This window comes from Athene noctua, chromosome 6 (assembly GCF_965140245.1).
Source record: "Athene noctua chromosome 6, bAthNoc1.hap1.1, whole genome shotgun sequence".
In the NCBI taxonomy this organism is placed as follows: domain Eukaryota; kingdom Metazoa; phylum Chordata; class Aves; order Strigiformes; family Strigidae; genus Athene; species Athene noctua.
The window spans coordinates 40594167-40613774 of record NC_134042.1 but is presented as its reverse complement, the minus strand read 5'-3'; the positions used below and the strand labels follow the sequence as shown (position 1 = coordinate 40613774).

The 19608-nt window shown below is 41.9% G+C and overlaps 1 protein-coding gene across 1 annotated transcript in view; it reads right to left on the bottom strand.

Moving 5' to 3' along the window:
- DYNC1H1 (dynein cytoplasmic 1 heavy chain 1) overlaps nucleotides 1-17310 on the bottom strand; it is a 46334-nt gene extending 29024 nt beyond the window's left edge. Inside the window, exons 1-27 of the mRNA XM_074908677.1 lie at nucleotides 16987-17310; nucleotides 14322-14409; nucleotides 13565-13738; nucleotides 13100-13355; nucleotides 12003-12189; nucleotides 11569-11840; nucleotides 11230-11457; nucleotides 9650-10726; nucleotides 9182-9361; nucleotides 8446-8595; nucleotides 8051-8197; nucleotides 7768-7908; nucleotides 7450-7626; nucleotides 7226-7336; nucleotides 7024-7143; nucleotides 6571-6810; nucleotides 5897-6052; nucleotides 5408-5521; nucleotides 4669-4779; nucleotides 4379-4588; nucleotides 3822-3968; nucleotides 3435-3601; nucleotides 2551-2724; nucleotides 1683-1848; nucleotides 1416-1604; nucleotides 1137-1331; nucleotides 184-466 (exon numbers count right to left, since the gene is read on the bottom strand). Coding sequence (XP_074764778.1) covers nucleotides 184-466; nucleotides 1137-1331; nucleotides 1416-1604; nucleotides 1683-1848; nucleotides 2551-2724; nucleotides 3435-3601; nucleotides 3822-3968; nucleotides 4379-4588; nucleotides 4669-4779; nucleotides 5408-5521; nucleotides 5897-6052; nucleotides 6571-6810; nucleotides 7024-7143; nucleotides 7226-7336; nucleotides 7450-7626; nucleotides 7768-7908; nucleotides 8051-8197; nucleotides 8446-8595; nucleotides 9182-9361; nucleotides 9650-10726; nucleotides 11230-11457; nucleotides 11569-11840; nucleotides 12003-12189; nucleotides 13100-13355; nucleotides 13565-13738; nucleotides 14322-14409; nucleotides 16987-17257 — 5731 coding nt within the window. The 5' untranslated portion in view covers nucleotides 17258-17310. The remainder of the gene's footprint in view (nucleotides 1-183; nucleotides 467-1136; nucleotides 1332-1415; nucleotides 1605-1682; nucleotides 1849-2550; nucleotides 2725-3434; nucleotides 3602-3821; nucleotides 3969-4378; nucleotides 4589-4668; nucleotides 4780-5407; nucleotides 5522-5896; nucleotides 6053-6570; nucleotides 6811-7023; nucleotides 7144-7225; nucleotides 7337-7449; nucleotides 7627-7767; nucleotides 7909-8050; nucleotides 8198-8445; nucleotides 8596-9181; nucleotides 9362-9649; nucleotides 10727-11229; nucleotides 11458-11568; nucleotides 11841-12002; nucleotides 12190-13099; nucleotides 13356-13564; nucleotides 13739-14321; nucleotides 14410-16986) is intronic.
- Nucleotides 17311-19608: the final 2298 nt, after the last annotated feature.

Here is a 19608-nt window from a genome sequence, read left to right as displayed (position 1 = left end):
TAAATTCTGACTGTTCTTAACAAGAGGGTTCAGTGAAACCTAGAAGTGTTGTAACTTCCCCCACAAGACTGTTTTGTTCTCCAGTATCTTAGTTATGCATGCTTTCATTAAAACTATGTATTAGAGAGGGTAAGAGTTTATATACTCGTCTCAAGTTTTTATTGTACTTCAGTAGAAACTTACCAAACGGTGATCCTCCAAGTCTTGCCTCCAGGGCTTGTGTCATTGTCAGGTAACAGCGGTCAGTAAGAGGAGTCTGTACTAGCTTATCCTGAACACCAAGGTACTCAAAACCATAGTTGAATTTGGCATTTGCCATCTGAATGGAGAGCTGTTGCAACACATCTGTCTGTTTTGGGTCAAAGTAGAACCGCATTTGACTGAGCCACTCAAAGGATTTGGAGTTGTCAATCTTGCTTTTAATCAGTGATCTTGTAACATCTCTCTGGTGCACCAACTCGGTGATCTGGAGAATGAAGTAACTTCTTAGACCACAGCAACACAAGCCATCGCTAATAAAGCCATTAGATTGGCATAGCAAGTTGCCATCACTTAGAAATCATGACCTACAAACAGTCTCTACCTTTAAATCTACAAAGACAAAACCACCAATGTTGACTGCTCTTGTTAGGGACTTCCCTAGCTTTCAGCAAAGCGCTCTGCTTCAGTTAGTCTGTTAACCCCTTATACTACTGAACTAGATTATTTTATTTGCCAGGAACTATGAAGACAAGTACTCTTAAAACAGTCCAGATATTTCCCTCTAAAAAAACTATATAAATAACCCAGAATGATTTTAACTTTCTTCCCTCTTATTTACAAACAAAAGCATATAGTAATTACAATAATACGCAGTTTAATATTTTACATCTGAATGAAGAAATCAGTAACTTCCCTATTTGGAAGAGGTGGTTTGAAGATCAATTCAGTGAGCTAGTCTATAATATATTATCATGCATTAAGCTGACTAGAGTGAAAAACTACCACCACCTACAGGATTAGGGCTTGATATAGTTGCTTAAATTGCATGAAACGTTTTCCTAGAGGAAAAACAAGTATTAGACTAATTAGTCTTTTCATTAAACTTAAAAAAAATTCTCACCTGCAAACCCAGAAGAGGAGAGGTTTTTACTTACCAAGTGCTCCAGTTTCCTTCTGCGAAGAGGTGGCTGCTCCATCAGCACCGAGTCTGCCAGGACATTGAGTGTGACCTCAACATTAGCTAGCACGGAGTGGAGAGGACTGTTGTCTCCAACTCCACCCACACCATTGAGGGCTGACTCAACATTCTCAGACCACGCAATCTGGGCTGACAGGACAACGAGCTGAGCCTGTGTAACAAAACCCCTCATCAGATAGTTTTTCCTCACTGAAGTAATCAAGCTGCAGTATGCTTAAGTGCTCCATAGTGATACCTGGTATTTGTCAATCCAAGAGATGTAGACTGCTGGGTCAATTGAAGTTGCTTTTCCAAAGATTTCTACTTCAGTAACAGATTCTGCAAGCAATTTAGCAAGGGTCACTCTCATTTCTTTTTCAACAAGAGTGAGCCACTCATTGATCTTGGGATGCTCTGTGATGGAGACAGGTGTTTTGAACAGCACCTGCAAGAAATAGGTTTAAGTCAGTCCGCATTCACTTATTTCCAGAATTTTATTCAAAAAGAAATACTGCCACTATACCTCCTCTCCTTCACGTGAGGATATCCCAAGAACCACAGAATTATCTTCATTGAGAATAATGCTAGAAACGCCAGCAAACATCTTCTTGAAGTGTTTCTGCAGCTTAGCAACATTTTTGCTGTTTCCAATGATTTCAAGCAAGTCTTCATCACCAACAAAATAAAACCTAATAATTACATAAATGTAGATCTATATCAGAACTCCAACTATCATTTTTAATTATTTTATGCTTCATAGATAGCCATTGTGCAGGAGGAATTGACGCTCATTTCCCCAACACTGCAAGTGCATGAGCCATAGATTTGCTAAGATTAAGTCTCAGTTCATGTGGTATGTATCATACAAAAGTGTATACATACTCCATACCATGAATCATTTTCTTTACCTATCCATCCCTGAAATACTCACAGCAGAGCCTGGGATTGAACTATTAGACAGGGAGAACTCCCACTCAGTACCTCCCTCACCCTTATTTTCTCAAGCTAAGTGACAAACTAGTCGAACTACAGGTAAGTCAGAACCAAATACTTAAATACTGGATTATGACAGTTTAGACACTGTCCTTCAATTGAATGTCAGAATTAAGCAGTTCAAAATAGACTTGTAAGTTTACAGAAATCAGCTGCAATTGTTCCTTAAGCAGTATCTGAATCCTACAACCAGCCACAGATGAGCAAAAGTAAGTGAAGTTTGAGTCCCACTTCCTGAGAAGTAACTATAACTGAATTCTGTATTTAGAAAACAGAAATTTAAATGGTTATAACATCTTACATATATACAATACATAAAAATTGGCAAGAGGCTTTACAGAACAGTACACCAATTCCTGAACAGAAACAGCAAATTACGTCAAGAGTCAACTTCTTACCGAGGGAAAGAGGACCTCTCCCTTTCCAAGTATTCTCCCAGTGCCTTCTGTATTTTCCCAAGCAAGTCTGCCAGTCTCTCTAATGACCTCTGCACACCTTGAATGTTAAGAACATCCATCACAAGTGGAGATTTTGACACCTTTTTCATGAGTGCCAAAAATTCAGTGCTGATGCTGCAAGAAAAATAACATAGTACATTAGTGTGAACTCAGTAACCACAAGCCTGCAGGACACCAAAGTTATTTGTCTCTAAATGACCACTGCCTCTCTAATTGTTGTGGCTGCCCTAGGGAACAAAAGGTTAAATACCCAAAACAGCTCTTCACCTACTTTAAGTCCACAGCAACATCACTTCTTTGCAATGTTCAATCTATTAATTCCACTGTTGAAGGTCTACTTTCCTTCTTTTCCTGCAGAGATGCATAAATCTGATTCTTGATCTGACTGGAAATGTGTGGAATGAATAAGGATGACTGTAGCAACTTAAAGGAGAGGAAGAAAATGATGTTTGAAGGGCGAGACTAAAGACTGTGGCAACAGATATCAGCCTGCTTGTTGGAGCCACAATGCCAGAAAAATCCCTGAGGTACCTGACTGAAACTGGCGAGAACACCCACCTGAATCCCAATAATCTTCTAAAAATTGTACATCAGCCATTTCATTATAAACCTTTTTCTGTCATAGTTGTCTACATGCACCTCTTGCCCTATGTGTCTGCTTGATGAATTCACGTCTACAGCAGGACTGTAATCCAGCTGGACCACGTAAGATTACAGTCAGCATTTCAACTTGGAGAGTGCTACACTGAAGTCATGAAGTTGCAGGCCTGTCCATACGGTGCCCCAAGGGAGGCAATAAAAGAACAAAGCAATTAAAAAGTTACCTCTGGAACCGCTGGGTCTCCACAGGCAGCAAGTGCTTGATGTCTGCACTACCAGTAAAGATACCTTCCAGGTAGACCCATCGCCTTTGGACATCTATCCAGACATCAAAGAGTGCCATGATACGGTTCAGCTTATCTTCCCAGCTAAGGGCATCTTCCTCAAACACCTGAAGTTTAAATGCTGCATTAATATTCATTTTAATAGTATGAAGAGATTCACTGCTAATAATTATTAGCGGAAACAGTTGCTTGAGAGTTACAAAGTATGCATACGCAATTAGCTGTCTGTCAACTTGAACAGTGAATACAGTCCTTGCTGACAAATATATAAACTAAAGGGGAAGGCAGAATTAAATGAAGATTCTTTAGCTTTGTTGTCCATTTTACCTTGTAGTATGGTGATAGCTTCATAGCAGACACGCTGTTAATGTGCTCTTTTACTTTGTTGAAAAGGTCATCCCATCCACGAATCAAACGACATTTGTTCTGGTAATTGACCAAGTCCAGTTCATAAGTGTTCCACACTTCTCTTATCTGAAGAAGAAAATCTTTAAGATATGACCTCAATAATATCTGCTCCAACATAGTTACAAAGTAGAAATGTACTTCAGTAATCAGATTTTACTTTTTTTAGGCAAGGATTCTGGGTTTATGCTCAAGCTTTTGATAACAATATTGAGAATATGATGCTGTTTAAGTAAAACTTAAACAAGGTGGGGTCTTTGCAGTCTTTATCAAAGTTTGCTTTTCCCAAATAATGCAAGTTTCACCAGATGAAGCTTACATAGCTTTAAGCTGTTTCCCAAACCAGAGTGTGCCACATATCCTCAGCACTTTTATCAACAGCTTAGATTGACAAGTTTACTACACAAGTGTCAGTCACCCGACAATCAGTGAGCCTCTGATTTGCTATTATGTGCACACATACAAGAGCTGATACTGGCCTGTTTCAAGAACTCTTCCAAAGCCATCTCTCCCTGAGCCACGAGCAGTACATCTTTGACAATTGCTTCATTCCTCTGTAAATCAACATCCCATATCTGACCCAGGGTCAACTCTGAGACAACCCAGTTAACGTGAAGCCTCTTCATCAGCTGTTTCCAGTGACGATCCTTCAGTGCCTCGGATTTCAGTTCAATGACTAACATGTTTATCTACAGAAGACAAGAAAGCAAGTTACATCCCTGAACTTGAACTACAAGATACATGCACTTTAGAAATTACTATAACTTACCTTCATGTAGCCCTTCAGGAGTCTCTGAACATACTCATAGGAGGCATACTGTCGCAAACGGGCAGGGAAATTCTTCAGTTGGTTCAGCAGACCATCTAAGTTTTGTCGAAGCTGTCAGCAATATAAAAGCAATGAAATCTTTCTCTGCAAATGCTGTACACATAGCTGTGCAAGTTTAAAGTTGTCTATGCATTTTTACAGAAACCTCTCACTAATAAGATATAAGATATATTACCAACAGTACAGCTCTTTTAGTGTTATATGTATTTGCATAAGATGTGGTTACTCTAAAGCTGGGAATGTAATTTTACTGGTCTGATTAAGATTTATGACATAGTATTGTCACAGTTTATGGATTAGTGTTCCTACTGCTCTCTACCTCCTGAGCTTTGAACTAAAACCGATGCTGTTCATCCAACCGAAGTTTCCCTAATGAGGTCCAACTGCCTATTTAAAAACAGCATGGTTCCTTCTCTGCGGATGCAGTTCAATCTCAATTTCAATCACTACTGGAACTGCATAAATCCCCTGCAAAATTACTTCAGTTGTGACAAACCCTGTGAAATTTTTTTAAGCTTAGCATGAGAAAAAAAGTGCTCACAAGATACTGAAAAAGGTACCTAAACACTGAAAACTATCTGGAAGATGACAGTTGAACATGTCTATCTCAAGAGGTGCAATTCCTAATTTGCATATACTTGCGGTAGTTACACTGCTTACTTATACAGAAGTGAAGTACCTTGCGAGGCTGTACTGAAACCCAAGGTTGTTCTTTCATTTGATCAATCTGTTCCCAGACCTTAGAGAGTTCAGACCAGACGCCTTTGAGATCTTGCAACTCTTCAAGGGCTACCTATAGTAAAGAATGTATCAAACATCAGCAGTTATTTCTAATTTCTTCAAAGTCATTAGTGTGGGGGAATTAAACAGGATACTTTTAACATGTCAAAAGCCTTCAGATAGCTTGCCAATTCAATAGAACTGCAATAGCAAGTGATCCAGATGAGATTTTTGCAGGTCACATACTAGCTTCATGAGAATAAGGCAGTTATTCTGATAATGATCTCTTATGATCTCTTTTTTGATCACAATCTCTTAAGGCTAGAACTGAATGATTGTGGAGATGTTGTCTTGACAGTAGAACATCACAGGCTACAAATTGTGCTCTTAAGGGACAGAGAGATGCAACTGAAACATTTTTATCTGCAACTGTGTGAGCAGCTTGTACCTGGACACGCTCTTCACTGCCGCTGAGCAGTCCTGTATCTGTCAGTTCCAGAGCCTCCTTGGCCTTCGCACACTTCTCGCGATCATCCTTCAGCCTACCGAATTTTCCTTCATAAATGGTAAGAGCTTGAAGAGCCTCTTCAGGACGCAGGTTTCCCTAAGGTTTGGATGGGATACATTAATCCAGAAATCCTACAATCAAGTTGAAGCCAAGTTAAAAGCAAGGACTAAATACTAAATGTTGGTTTGTGTCATTAATTTTCCACTTCCAGTTTGCTGACAGTAAAACTACACACTAATCCAGAATAAGTCTCATTCCACTTTCACATACAGTTTCTGGCTTTACTAAGTATCATTTTTGCAGGGGGGGGGGGGGGGAAAGCAGCTTGTTTCTGAATCCTCCTACATGCATGATCCCTTGTTTCAGCCAGAACTTTGTTAGTAAACTGAAGCTGTCTTGCTTATTGCACCTAAGACACAGGCTTCTGTTAAGGATAAATTTCCTTCTGCTACCCCTTCCCTAAATCAATACTTTGGCAAGTTATTCTAGAACCCTCAAAAAAGACTTTTACCATGATCTAAAATGTAAGACTGCGAAAAAGCATAAACTGCCTACTTACTGAATGCAGAGAATCTACTTTATTTGCTGAATGAGTATTATTCATCACTACTTACTGTTACAGGCTTTGTTTTCTCCCAGTCTGTTAGCAAGTCAGTTGTTCGGCTCTCCACTGCACGATCCTCCTGAACTATCTTCATCTGCAAATTTGCTACTTGTTGTTGAATAGCAGAATCCTTTCTACGCATGATGTCATTAAAGGCACCCCATTCTCCTTCAATGTTGTCGATGTACAGCCAAGAGGATGGAAACTGGAACCTCTGTTTCTCAAGCAAGCGCTGACCATTGCGATAAAGCTACAAGAGACAGTGGTTATTACGTTAAAAAGACAAAATTAAGTCTCAGGGCCAAGTACTCAATGTATTTTAACAAGGGCTCATTACAGAGTTCATAGGATTCCTCAGGATATGAAGTTCAAGTCTGTTCTCAAGAGAACCTGAATATCATGAAGCTGCATCTTAAGAGCTAAGCCTGACATTTCCAGAAAAATCACTAGCAAGACAACATACCTCAACTTGCTTTTCAAACTGCTTGATTTTACGTTTCAGGGACTGCACATATGTGATGAATGTCACTGCGTCTGATGTGCTGGCAGTGTCCACTGAATGCTGCTCCAGCTCTTGACGGGACTGTTTGGGGCAAAAATCAGTGTTTTACAAGTCTGGAACAGTTTATCTGAAAGTGAAAAACTCAAATTTGGACTTGTCTTACCTTAGAAATTTGTGAATGAAACTCTGTCATGTTCTGACCAAGCATCTGGCCAAATTTGCTGAGCACTTCCTTGTGCCAGGAGTCATACTTCAAGTTCACCTTTGATTGTACCTACAATTGAGTAAAGTTACATAATAGTAATCTGTCAGCCTTGCTATTTTTCTGTCATACAGCTATTCTGAGATTTAATGCATTTATCACAAACAATAATTACAATGTCTTACCTTGCCATAGTCTATGACAACAGGTCCAAATTCCTTTCTGGTTTCTGCATTGTCAAATGTTCCTCTTGCCTTTCTTATCTGAACTAAAAGGGCTTGCCACTTATTCAAGTCTTCTCCAAGACGGTTATATATGTTTTCAGCCTGCATATCCCACAGACACTGGTACTGCAGCCAAACCTAATTGAGGTATTTCAAAAACAATGTTCACAACTTCTTCAGTATATTCCAAAAGATACGTGTCCCCCCAGCCTCCAGGAAAACTGAGAGAAAAGTCCATGTTCATTTTAGCTGTAGCATTACATGGTGTCAGCCTCCTACCTTGACATACTGCTCCACTTCAGTCACAATTCCCATGACAGCAGAGTACGACTCCTCCAGAGCAGCAGGGCCATCGGGCATCCTTGTCAATGCATTACGATAGAATTTCTCTTCCTCAGACAGCTCATAATGTACTCCAACCTAAGAACCACAATTATACATGATACACACAAATTTTTAGGGCACAGATTCAGTCCTAGAGCAACACACGAAGATATTGAGCACAATTAATTGCAAAGTGAAAATAATTGCTGAGACTTATATACAGCTTCATTACACTTACCTGGTATCTCTGACTTTGAATCCTTGGCAGCGACAAGATTACCATCTTCCAAGAAAACATTTCTTGATAAAGTTTGTATCTACACTCTTCAATTGGTGGATTCAAATATATCACCTGGTTTGTTATTCTTAGTTCATGTACAATGTTCTGCAAAAACAATGAATGCACTCAGTTTTACCAGCAGATACTGTTACATGTAGACAAGAATTCTGGACTTCAAAAGTAGCATGCTTTTTTGAAAAATCAGTTTGTACTTAAATGGGAGAAGGCAAGTATTCCTCCAAAACCAGATGCAGAAGAAATATTTATCACCCATATAAGCCTCAGACATAATTCTTGCATTAAGTAACTGACAATAAGGGAAAAACCCCACAAAACCCCACAACAGAGCTTACTTTGATCTTGGGTTCGCCACCAGGCTTATGGCTCACTTGAGGAGCATCTGTATCCATGTCAACTTCTGCTTTGTCATCTGCTTGTCCAAGAAGAACTTGGGTCCAGGCCCTCAGTCCAGCTTGCAGACGAACACCTAGGATTCTTTCAATCTAAAGAAAAGAAGCCACATTGGAGGAAAAAGCTGCATATTCACTGTATAAATACCCACACTATAGATATATGATGACAGCAGGCACACTATGGTGCCTCAAATAACCAAGTGCTTCTTTACTAAGTCATTAAAGAGGTTTAAGAGTTTTGGTAAATTTTCACTGAATATCAATTCAAAGCTTCTCCTGTCCTCATGGACTTTAACAGAATTGAACAATTTTAGCTGCTTTGAAGTTGGCCTAGTGTTCAATGACCCAAAACTTAACAGGCAGAACCAAATAATATGAAGGCAATGAGTTTTTGTTACCAGCATAGCAAGTTTTCCCCAGCACCTTCAAGGCAGTCAAGCTGTAGCAAACATTTTCTTCAAAGAACAGCACGTCCCTTGAACTAACTGATCCCAAAAGTCAACAGCAAAACCCAAAAGATCTTGCATCTCCTGCATACTAAAAACGCACTGAAATTTTTAGAGTGGGGAGACCAAGTTTTTCTTGGGTGACTATGAAAAGTTTAATCAAAAAAACGTTTTGCACCTGATTAAAATGCTTCCTCTAAATATACACTACTCCTTGATCTCAAACATACCTCCATATCCAATTTATTGACCCAGATTGGCAAATTTGAATATGAATGAAGATTTAAGTCATCCACAGCTTTCTGAACCCTGTTCAAGATTTCAGAGAAAGTCTTGTGATCATACATGCATGTTTCCAATGATCTCACTTCCAGGTCTATTTTCTCTTCAATAATGAGCAGATCATCCACCTAAAATGGTTTAGGAAAAATTAGATGTTTAGTTTGACAGGTTATATCAAAGCAACAATAGTTATGCCGTAATGATTACTCACTTCTCTTTATTTAGATGAAGCAAGTCTGTCAATTTTAGTAATACTAAAAGATCCATTCAGCTGGCCAATTTGTGCCAACTCAATCAGCTACTTAACCAAAGAGTTACAGAACAGGTCATCAGCTATCCAATTCCGCTTTTGGTTAACCACATGTTACTGAAGTATAAATGTAGAAATTCTGCAGAATGTGAAAGATAAAACAAACCTTCTCCTGGAAACTGAAGACAGTCTCAGCTAAGCGTTGCACGTACGGATCGAGTTTGTATGATTCCCACACGAGAGCAATTCCTTCTGCAATCAATGCCTGCACCTCCTTCTTCAAGCCAGCAACCAGAAGTGAGATAGTATTACGCTCTTCTACTTTCTCACACGTTCGTTCATATGTACGGACACTTTCAATGAGAGAAATAGCAAATGGATAGAGCTGGTTTGCTTGGTGAGCTTTGTTGACAATTGCTAGCGGAACACGGAAACCAAGCCACTTCAGGTTTCGGACTTCTTTTGAAAGTGTAATTATTTCTGGGAGGAAGTTGACTTTCAGTTTCAGGACATTTCCAGTTCGACCTCTTACACGAGTGCTTTCAATGGTGAAAATACGTCCAGACACACCAAGATTGCGTTGCTGAACTTTTCTGGCCCAGTCATCAAAGATCTCCTGAGTGTTAAGCTTCATGCGAAAGCTATCCCCATCCTGCTTTAGCTTCTGACCTTCTACATGGTTCTCCCAACCTTTGCCAAGGACATCCTCAACACGCTTCATGTAAGCGGTGAGCTGTCGGTCAATCTGTTTTGCCCAAATTATAGACCCAGACACAGGAGGCAAGTCACGAACATGACTCATTTTACAAGCTTGACTCTGTGGGTACTGTACTTTAAATTTGTCATGAAGAGACTCAATATCATCTTTTACGCGCTGGATCAATTGCGTTTGATATTCACGAATGGCACCACGAATGTGAGGTCTGACAAACAATGCATTAAACCGAGAGAAGATTCTGAACATTTCGTTGGCATTCTTTGCTGTACCAAGTTGGTCTCTCAAACGGGCAGTTATTCTTGTTTCAACTCTATCAATTCTTTCATCATACCGTTTCATTGCTGCCTCCCATGCTTCTGTACCTTCTTTGGAAACATCTAAGCCATCTACTTCTTTAACATTCTCATAAGCAAGATTGACTTCTTCAATCGCATTAGCATCAGCAGCATCAAAAAGGACTTCTGCTACTTTCATATCCTGTGGTTCAGGTACCTCTCCTTGATTTTGCTGGGCAACAGCAGTTACCTGCATTTAAATCAGAGTTTAGCGAGTTGGATACTTCAAAATTTACCTACAAATAGCTAAACACAGTTTGTTCTAACAAGCACTGCAAAAAACCTACATATTAGTACCAAATCCCTAATAAACTTTCAGTCGCATTTCAGATTTAAGTTCCATTGGGAACTGGGCAACATAGTTGCGTTATTCCTCAATCTGGAGTGGCAGTAAACAATCTAATTTTCCACCGTGGTTTAGCCAAGCTAAAGTATTTACACACTTACTGATCTCCACTCTTCTGTCTGGACTTGCTGCATCTATTAACATGAGCATGGTCATGTACTGTGCGATGTATGTACACTGGAATTAAAGCTAAGCCTATCAGCAAAGGTTCAAAACTAGACTGTTTCTGGAAGCAGACAGCAAAACTGAATGTTGCATTAATTTTGTCTCCTGGTAACTTTTTAAAGCAACAGCAAACACTCTTGAAAAAAACAGAGATTTTGTCTGATAACGAACAAAAATATTACCTGAGGTCGTAAGACTCTCACAATAACTGCCCTCAGCTGCTCATGCTGACGCCTGAATTTCCTCATTTGATCAAGACGACCTTGAAGCTTCCTGTGAGCTGGATTGATACGCCACACCATCTTTAGGTTCTCTTCCCTTTTTCTTTTCACAATATCTCTCAGCAGAACTTGTAGCTTCTCATATTCATCATCCCAGGTTTGGAATACTTCAAAGCATGCAACCATTACCTGAAGAGAGTTTTAGAACACAAACTTTAGCTCTCCAATGAAATGCTTCCTGAAAGTCACTATTCAGTGCAAAAGATACAGCCACCAGTTATCACAAAATTATGAACATACCTTTTCAAATTCTTCATAAGCAACATGCATCAGTTTTCTAGTTCCCAACACTTTAAGTAGCTGAGAGCTCAGATCTCTTGAAATAGCCTCCACTAAACGCAGTGCCCTTTGGATTGGGTATTTTGTGTTTCTGATTTTTCTCAAATGGGTAAATATTGCAACAAGGGCCTGCCTTATTTTGTCCAGCTCAGTAGCAGACAGCAGGTCATTCAGTGGAAAGTCTTTCATCAGTGGATTATAATCATTCACGGTCTCCAGAGCCTGTTTTAGACCTAAATGTAATAGAAAAGATGTAAAATACAATCAAATCTGTAGCTTTAACTAGACAAAGGCTACCCTAAACAGCATTGTTCTTTGTACCACAATGTTCAACTTTCCTAACAGCTTAAGTTCCATAGGAACTTGTGAAAAATTTTATTGAACAGACACTTTACCTGTGTCCGTATCAAAGCTGACAGTTGCATGAAAACGTTTGCCGTGTTTTAGAATATCCAGAGTCAGAAGAACTTCTGGACTTTCACGTTTTTCCTGAATGCGATACAGAGCCCGTTCCAAATTTAACCAGAAGCTTATCTCCTGTAATGCAGTGCCTGATGCAGGATCTCGATCTAATTTGGTCACCTTAAAAGTAATAGAGACAAAGAAAGGAGAGAGAAAAGCTTTTAATTTATATGCTTCAACTGTAAAAACTTGCTGTTACTAAATATAACTGAAACACATAACATCTACTAAGTTTTAATAATCCAACCTCAGACAGTTTTGGCACTCATTCTGTGAGAAGTGCAGGAACTGCAGCGCAACAAGAGTCAAAGTTTAATTCCAGTGGTCCTAAAGATCAGTTTTAGCTCCTTCCCATAGTATCTTCAGCACATCCTAAAAAGGCTGCCTGTCCATTTTCCTGATTAGTGTCTGTATTCTGGTTAATGACAGATGAGCCAGGCAAGAAAACAAACGTTTTATGTTCTGGATTAAGAAAAGGCACCACAAGCAATAGGTTTACTGTGCCCATGGAGGAAAAAAAGCCATAGTAGTATCTGAAATGCTGTCTCTGAATGACAACACAAGAACAGCAGAATTCTTTTGAAAAGTAACAGGCAGGAGTACAAGAGATTACAAGATAGGACTGGAGCAACTGTTCTGAAGTCATTGTGGATGCACCTGGGGAAAAAACCAAAACAAACTAGCAAGACCTGTTTCTCTCAGTCTGCTGTAAAGATCTGAATAACAGTTACAAGCTTACTACCAGTTATTTGAGTCTATTACTGTAGAAATAAAATAGTCACGCTCTCAGCTACTTGCAGAACAATTTAGACTAGACTCAGTCTACTCTAGAATTAGTCTAGTTTAGACTAGTCTTTGGTGACTCAGAAAACTGGTCTCAGATCTTCAGACTATTCTGCATAGAGCAGTACTTTACCAGTTAAATTGTGAAGAAGATACAGCATACTACACAGAAGTTCTTATCACATTGTCTAGTACTTGGGCTTTTGGTTGTGTTTTGGGTTTTTTGGTTTGGGTTTGGTTTTTTTACCTTTTGTATCTCTCTAATCCAGCGGTTGACTCCAGACTGTAGCTGATTGAGGAATAACGGATCCTCAGCCTTCTCACCAAAATCTGTAACCTTTGGTTTTTCTCCACGTTCATAACACTGCTTGGCAACGTTAGTAATGGTTGCATGAATTGGCAGACTAATCTCTGGAATTTCAATATTCTGCTGCAGATGCAAGAGGCCCATTTCAAGTTCTGCAATCTTTTTCTCAACTGAAGGAGCCATCTTGTCTCCATCCCTGAAAAAGCACAATGTTTCTGTATCAGAAGCTAAAACAAGAACCGTATGTAACACATTTAAGCCATGTGAACTACTTCCCCAGTCAGCAACAGCATCACATGTGACTGTGTGCTTAAAAAGTTTCACATGACTTGCTTTGAACAGTCACTGTTTTTTCATTAAACATCTACTTGATAATTCATTAGCAGGGAAGTGCAGTATTTATACCTGTCTGCTTTGCCAGATTCTCTGATATAGGACTTGAAAAAGGGAGCAACAGCATTGCTAATGAAAGAGTGCAACGTTTCATATGGAGAATCTTCACTGAGAGTGAGCACTCTCAGTTGGGAAGACACTGGTTTGTCGGCATCAATCACTGGTGTACGCTTAATGAATGCCAGGCTGCAGAACAGAGAAGAGAGTTAGCAACTAAACATCTGAAATTTAAGTGACAGAATAGCTTTAATCTGACTGCAAGTTTAGGTCACAGGAGTCAAATGCTAGCCTGCATCATCATACTTTGTAATTTTTCTTCTAAGAGACTTGAAGACAAGCCTTCCAATACATGCATCTTTATTCTTCAGTAATCAGCCAAACTTAGCTATCAAAAAGGACTCTGCAGTATGGGCACACTAAAGAGGCACACGTTATTAAGCTTCAAATACGCATTAAGTGACAAATCTATAAGAGTTAGACATAACTGAAGATTACTGAACCCAAGCTGTGTCGGCTACATTTGCACATATACCAAATTAGTCTTTGTTTCTTTAACTTAAGAGCTAGAAGTCCTAAGACCATTCCTTTCAGCCTCGTGACAGTTTTATCAGAGCCTCCACCCTGAAAAGCTATTGTTCCATCTGAATAAAAACACTGCATGAAGCACTAGTTAAACTGGAGGTAAATTTGTAGATAAAGTACATAAACCTGCATGGGTAGGTTTTGCATTCATAGGGTAGAAATGTCAAGATCTATTTTACTAACTCACCTGTTTGATTTTATTCCATAATGAATGTCAGTGCTGATACTGTAGGAAATGAATTCTTTTTCCTCTTCTCCTTCGTCTCCCACATCCTCTGCAAAAAATATGCTACGTAAGAAATATTTAATTGCTAAGGCATCTGCCACTCTCTCTCAACCATCTTCTGCTATTACCAGACTCTTTTCCAATTTTTAATTTCTACACCAACTTAATTAACTAAGTTAAATTTAGCTTTGTAATAATATCCTTCAGATTCAGAGTGGATTCATTGTTTTTTAACAAACTCAGATTTTAGATTGCTATAAAAAATGGTAAAACATTACAACAAGCGAATTATAACTCACATTCTGAGAATCTTCTGCAAGACCGAATGTGCATTTATTTGTACAGATATGCTGCCAGGATAACTACACTTCAGGGAGAATGCTGAACAGCTGTTTTTTTCTTTTAAATGTTGCTTTTATTTTCAGACTTTTTCTTTGAAAGGGATTTGGAAATGAAGTCTCTGAACAAAAAAACTCCAGACAAATCAAAAACCCAAGCCGTGGGAAGTACTCAGGCATTACCACAGCCAATGTATCACAGATGACGTAATTGCTGGGGATGCAGGCAGCTGTGCTGCAATGCAGTGATTTCAGTGCAGAAGGCTACTCCCTGTTGGGGGACACACTCGGACTGGACACATTACAGTGAACTCTCATCCTGCTCGGATTTCATTTGGCCCTTCATAGGAGATACAGCCTTAGGGTGTCACATTTGTGATCCCAAGCACCAGAAGCCAAGTCACAGAACACTGCATCAGACACCACAGGAACCATATGAAAGCTGCTGGCAGGCTGTGTAGCTAGTGATATCACAGAGCAGTTCTCACTACTCAGATTTTATTTCACTGTATCTGTGATCAATACTTCATACTATCTAGTTTATACACAAGTTCCAGTAATATTGTTTTAATAGTGTCAGGGAAAACAAGGTTTGCCTATGCTGCTGGAGGTTCTGAATCTGTTAAGTTTGAAGACTGGCTGTCAATCAGTAAATCCACCCTCCACAGATAACTGCTGTTAAACCACAAGACATTGATGGAAATGACTTCTGCCCGTAGTAAATTAGTATTTTGCTTCTAAAACATGCAATAATTGTCTCAATCTGGTTTTAACCACACAACAGTATCCATGCGACAAGCCTGGAGCTAACTATCACCAGTATTTTTTCATTACTTCCAACCTTAACCAAGGATAACCAGCCTCATGAGCAAGACATAAGAGAAATTTAGAAAACATCTGCATAGCCTATTAACATCCAATGGATTTTCTTTAAATCTTGTTAAACACTGTATCATGAATTCCTGAAGATTGCTGTTCTTTTCGTCCCTGCCAGAAAATTCTGTTATCTGTGCTGAAAATGTCGTCTCAAACTTTGGAAGAGAAAGGAAGAGGATAAACAGCGGAAATAAGCATAACAAAGAGAGGATAATTTATGCAACATCTTAAGTTCATAGTGAACAGTGAGAAGAAGAACCTTCTTCATGTCTCCCTCAGTGTGCAGTAGCTGCGGAGCACATATCCAGTATCTTACACTGCGGCTGTTGACACGTTAAATAATGTAATGTGAAGTATGACTACATATTTGATATACTGCAGGGACTGAACGGACAGCACGCTAGGATTAGAGATCTAGAAGTTTAATATTAAAATTTTGCAAGCTCAGACTGGCAGGCACGTAGCCATATGCAGACTGTACGTCTTGTTTAGCAGTAGAAGTCTGTGTTATAAATGAAGCCCAGTTATATTTTATTATTATTCATTAGGCTGGACGCTGCGACAATAAGTGTCTATTTAGCAACAGATTTCTTGACAAAAGATGTTTTTGAAATAAACAGTCAGTAACAGCAGCGTGTAAATAACAAAGATGTTTCTTAAGTCAGCATCAACTTAGCTGTGGTATTTAATGGAACATTCGATGAGGTTTCCGAGAACCGTTTACAAGCAGCGCGGCCACCAGGCTTTGCTAGCTAAACAAAGGCACTGCAAGAGCTACATCTTGATTTATGAACTTTGGAGACTCGCTAACCACGGAATAACGCTTTTTACAGGCTGACTCCGTTTTGGATTTTTTCCTTTCCTCCAGGGTTTTGGGGATTTTTTTGTTCCGTTTCAGACCGGCTATCAGCCTTGCCAAGAAGGAGGTCATTTCCCCGGCAGGAAGGAGGCCGCAGTGGAAGCGCCGACTGACGAAGCACTTTCGGTGCCTCTCCCGGCCGGCCGGGCCGCAGCGGCGGCACACAAAGCACCTGCGCCCCCAGCCCCGCCGTGCGTCTGCCCGCGGCCGTCAGCTCGGGCCCCAGCCTGGGGAACGAAGAGTAACGGGAAGGGCCGGGCCGGGCGGAGACAACCAGCGCGGCCGCCGCCCTCGCCCAGCCCCCGGCCCCGCGGAGAGGTGCGGCGGCAGCAGCGCGTCTCTCCGCGCCTCGCCGCAGAGGGGCCGCCCCCGCCGCGCCGCAGGCCGGCGCCTCCCCAACCGGGGCCGTACGTGAGGCGGCCCGGCCCGGCCCGGCCCCACAGCCCCGCGGCGCGCCGCGCCCCTCCCACCCCGCGGCAGGGCGGCGGCTCGAGGCAGGCAGCGGCGGCCGCCGCCATTTTGACAGGGCGCCGGCCGCCCGGCGCTCGCTCACCTTTGAGGGTGGAGCGCTCCACCAGCACCGTGTGCACCTGCGGGTCGGAGAGGAACTTGCGCATATGCTCCACGGCGCCCTTCTCCTCCAGCGCCGCCTCCAGCACCGCCGGGGCTTCGCCGCCATCCTCCAGCAGCAGCGGCACCAGCTTGCGCAGGTGCTTCTGCAGCACCGACACGTCGGCCACGTTCTGCACGGCCGAGCCCGACACCTCCATGCCGCCCTCCTCGCCGCCGGGGCCGCCGCCCCCACCGCCGCCGGAGTCGGACATGCCGAGGCAGGGACACCGGCCGGCGCGCCGCCGCCCCGCTCGGCTCCGCTCGGCTCCGCCCGCCGCGGCGCAGCCTGGGAAGGGCAGGCCGGGGAGGGCAGGCCGGCACGCCCCCCGCCGCCGGGCCGAGGGGCGGCTCCCGCGGCTGGCGGCTCCCGCGGCCCCGCCCGCCTCCCGGCGACTCCAGACAGGGCTGGGCCCGCGGCCCCGCAGCGCCGGGACGGGGGCAAGGGCGGTGCCTCCCCGGCAGTGCGGCCGCTCTGCAGCCCCGCCCGGGCAGCGGCCGCTTCCCCGCCTCCCCCCCGGTATCTAACGAGCCGCTTCTGGAAGGAGAGCGCGGTGGCTGAGCGGCAAGGGGAAGGGGCGGCCACACGCCCTCAGCCCCTGGCAGCGCAGCCCGGGTGAGATGGGTTCTGCTACTGCCGCCCCCTTACCTGGAAGAGAAAAGTTGCCCGGGGCTCATTTGTCGAAAGACGAAAAACGTTTATTTCATTTTAAAAATAAAGCCGGAAGAACAGGTGGCACAAATGACATTTTTCCATGAAGAAAGCAGCAGGCCAGTTTATCACCATCCGGGGCAGATTAGCCACGGCTTCTGGTCAGTGAAGAACAAGCCCTGACCCTTTTACCTTGGATGCTTTATATACCGACCTCATCCAGCGAGCCATGCTATTTGGTTTAATGAATCCAGCACCCGAACCATTAATCCCAGTCTTCTGGGAGACTGCTTCCCAACAGCATAGGACAAAGAACACAGGAGGAACTGAAAGCATAGCAGTGAAAAAGGGACTTCTTCAGAATCTCATTTAATTTTGAGAAATCCGTAAAGCTCTGTTACAGCTGCCACATACGTGCCTGCCCTATTCCAGTGTGTGTTTCACTAAGCTATGGTATCAGGTGAGTTTAGCTCACTGCCGCCGAGATTTGACAACCCTGTTCCTCCTTGCTGAAACTAGTCCCCTCCCTCCCCTGTCCTGGCTGATATAGGAATGTCCTTGGTAGGGGAGAGGTGGCAGAGGTGGCAATGAAATTCAGAGCAAGTCCACTGACTCCCCAAAAGTACACTGCGGCAGCTGGGTGACCTGCGGACTAAAAACTCCCTTTTTTTTTTTTTTTTTTAAATATGGAGGTGGAGAAAGGGAAAAACAAGCAGACAAACCATATAAAACGGCCCCTGAACCCCACATGCATTTTATCGGGTGGCTACACAGACCCAGGATCTGTTCAGAAGTACTGCACAAAGTATAAGGAACCTGGGGTAGGATATCCTGCCTGACAAATTACATCCTGACCTGAGAGCCACTACACAAGTGTAAGCCCAGCTCCTCCTTTTCTACTGGGGAAAAAAGTATACTTATGCTCAGGCAGGCTCCTAAGGGGTTTAGGAGTCCAATTTAACTTTGAAAAAAGAGTAATTTCTTTTATTTAGAAATCTAACCTTCCTGTCTGGAAGGAAAATTATTTGTTCAGCAACCAAATTTCAACCACAAGCACCAGAACTGCTAAGAGGTGATTCACTGAAAACCAATCAAAACCATTTAATTCCCCACTCTCTTCTTATTAGAAAGGTAAATTTTATTTTTGATTATGAAAAATAGTGGTAAATATTAATCTGAATATTCTAGTTGCAGAATAGTTACTGAGATAGTGTTTAATACAACACTTATTTCCAAAATTTAGTTTGCTCACACCCTATCATGCTTCTACATGCAGGTTATGTTTTAGGACTACGTTTCCTAGAAAAGAAGAGCTATCTTTGCTAGGGTGTCTGAATTCCACCAAGGCTACCCCATACCTGGTCCTGACTGCTTTCCAATGGGGGAATTATCTACTTATCACATCCATGTAGTAAGTGTCAGTACAGGCCAATCATCCAAAAAACACTGGTTAAATTAACATCCCAGCCTTCAGGATGTTCATTAAAAGGGTGCTGACAATACTCTTAAGCAACCTAGATAAGTGCTGAGTGTAACTTGGCATCTCTTAGGAGGTTAGTTCAAGCTATGGTTCCAAGTGCTAGCATGCTCATTCTTCCAAAACATCATCTGCTGCATCAAACTGTCACAGAGGTTTTGTAGCTTACAAAGCAAGATACGGTATTTCATTGCTGTGAAATTGCTACCAGGAAGAAATATAAGTAAGGAAAATAAAGTAAGGAAGGAGAAGAAAGCAGGACAGAGATAGGAAATAAGAATTCAAGTAATATTTATATGCATAGCTGCTGAACTGCAGAGAAAGCAGGGTCAAAAAACCCCAACAAGTCTCACTTTATGGTAGGTTTTAAAAACAGAAATACTCCATGTGTGACAGGACTTTATGGTATAAAGAACAAGTATAGGACTCTGATGCTT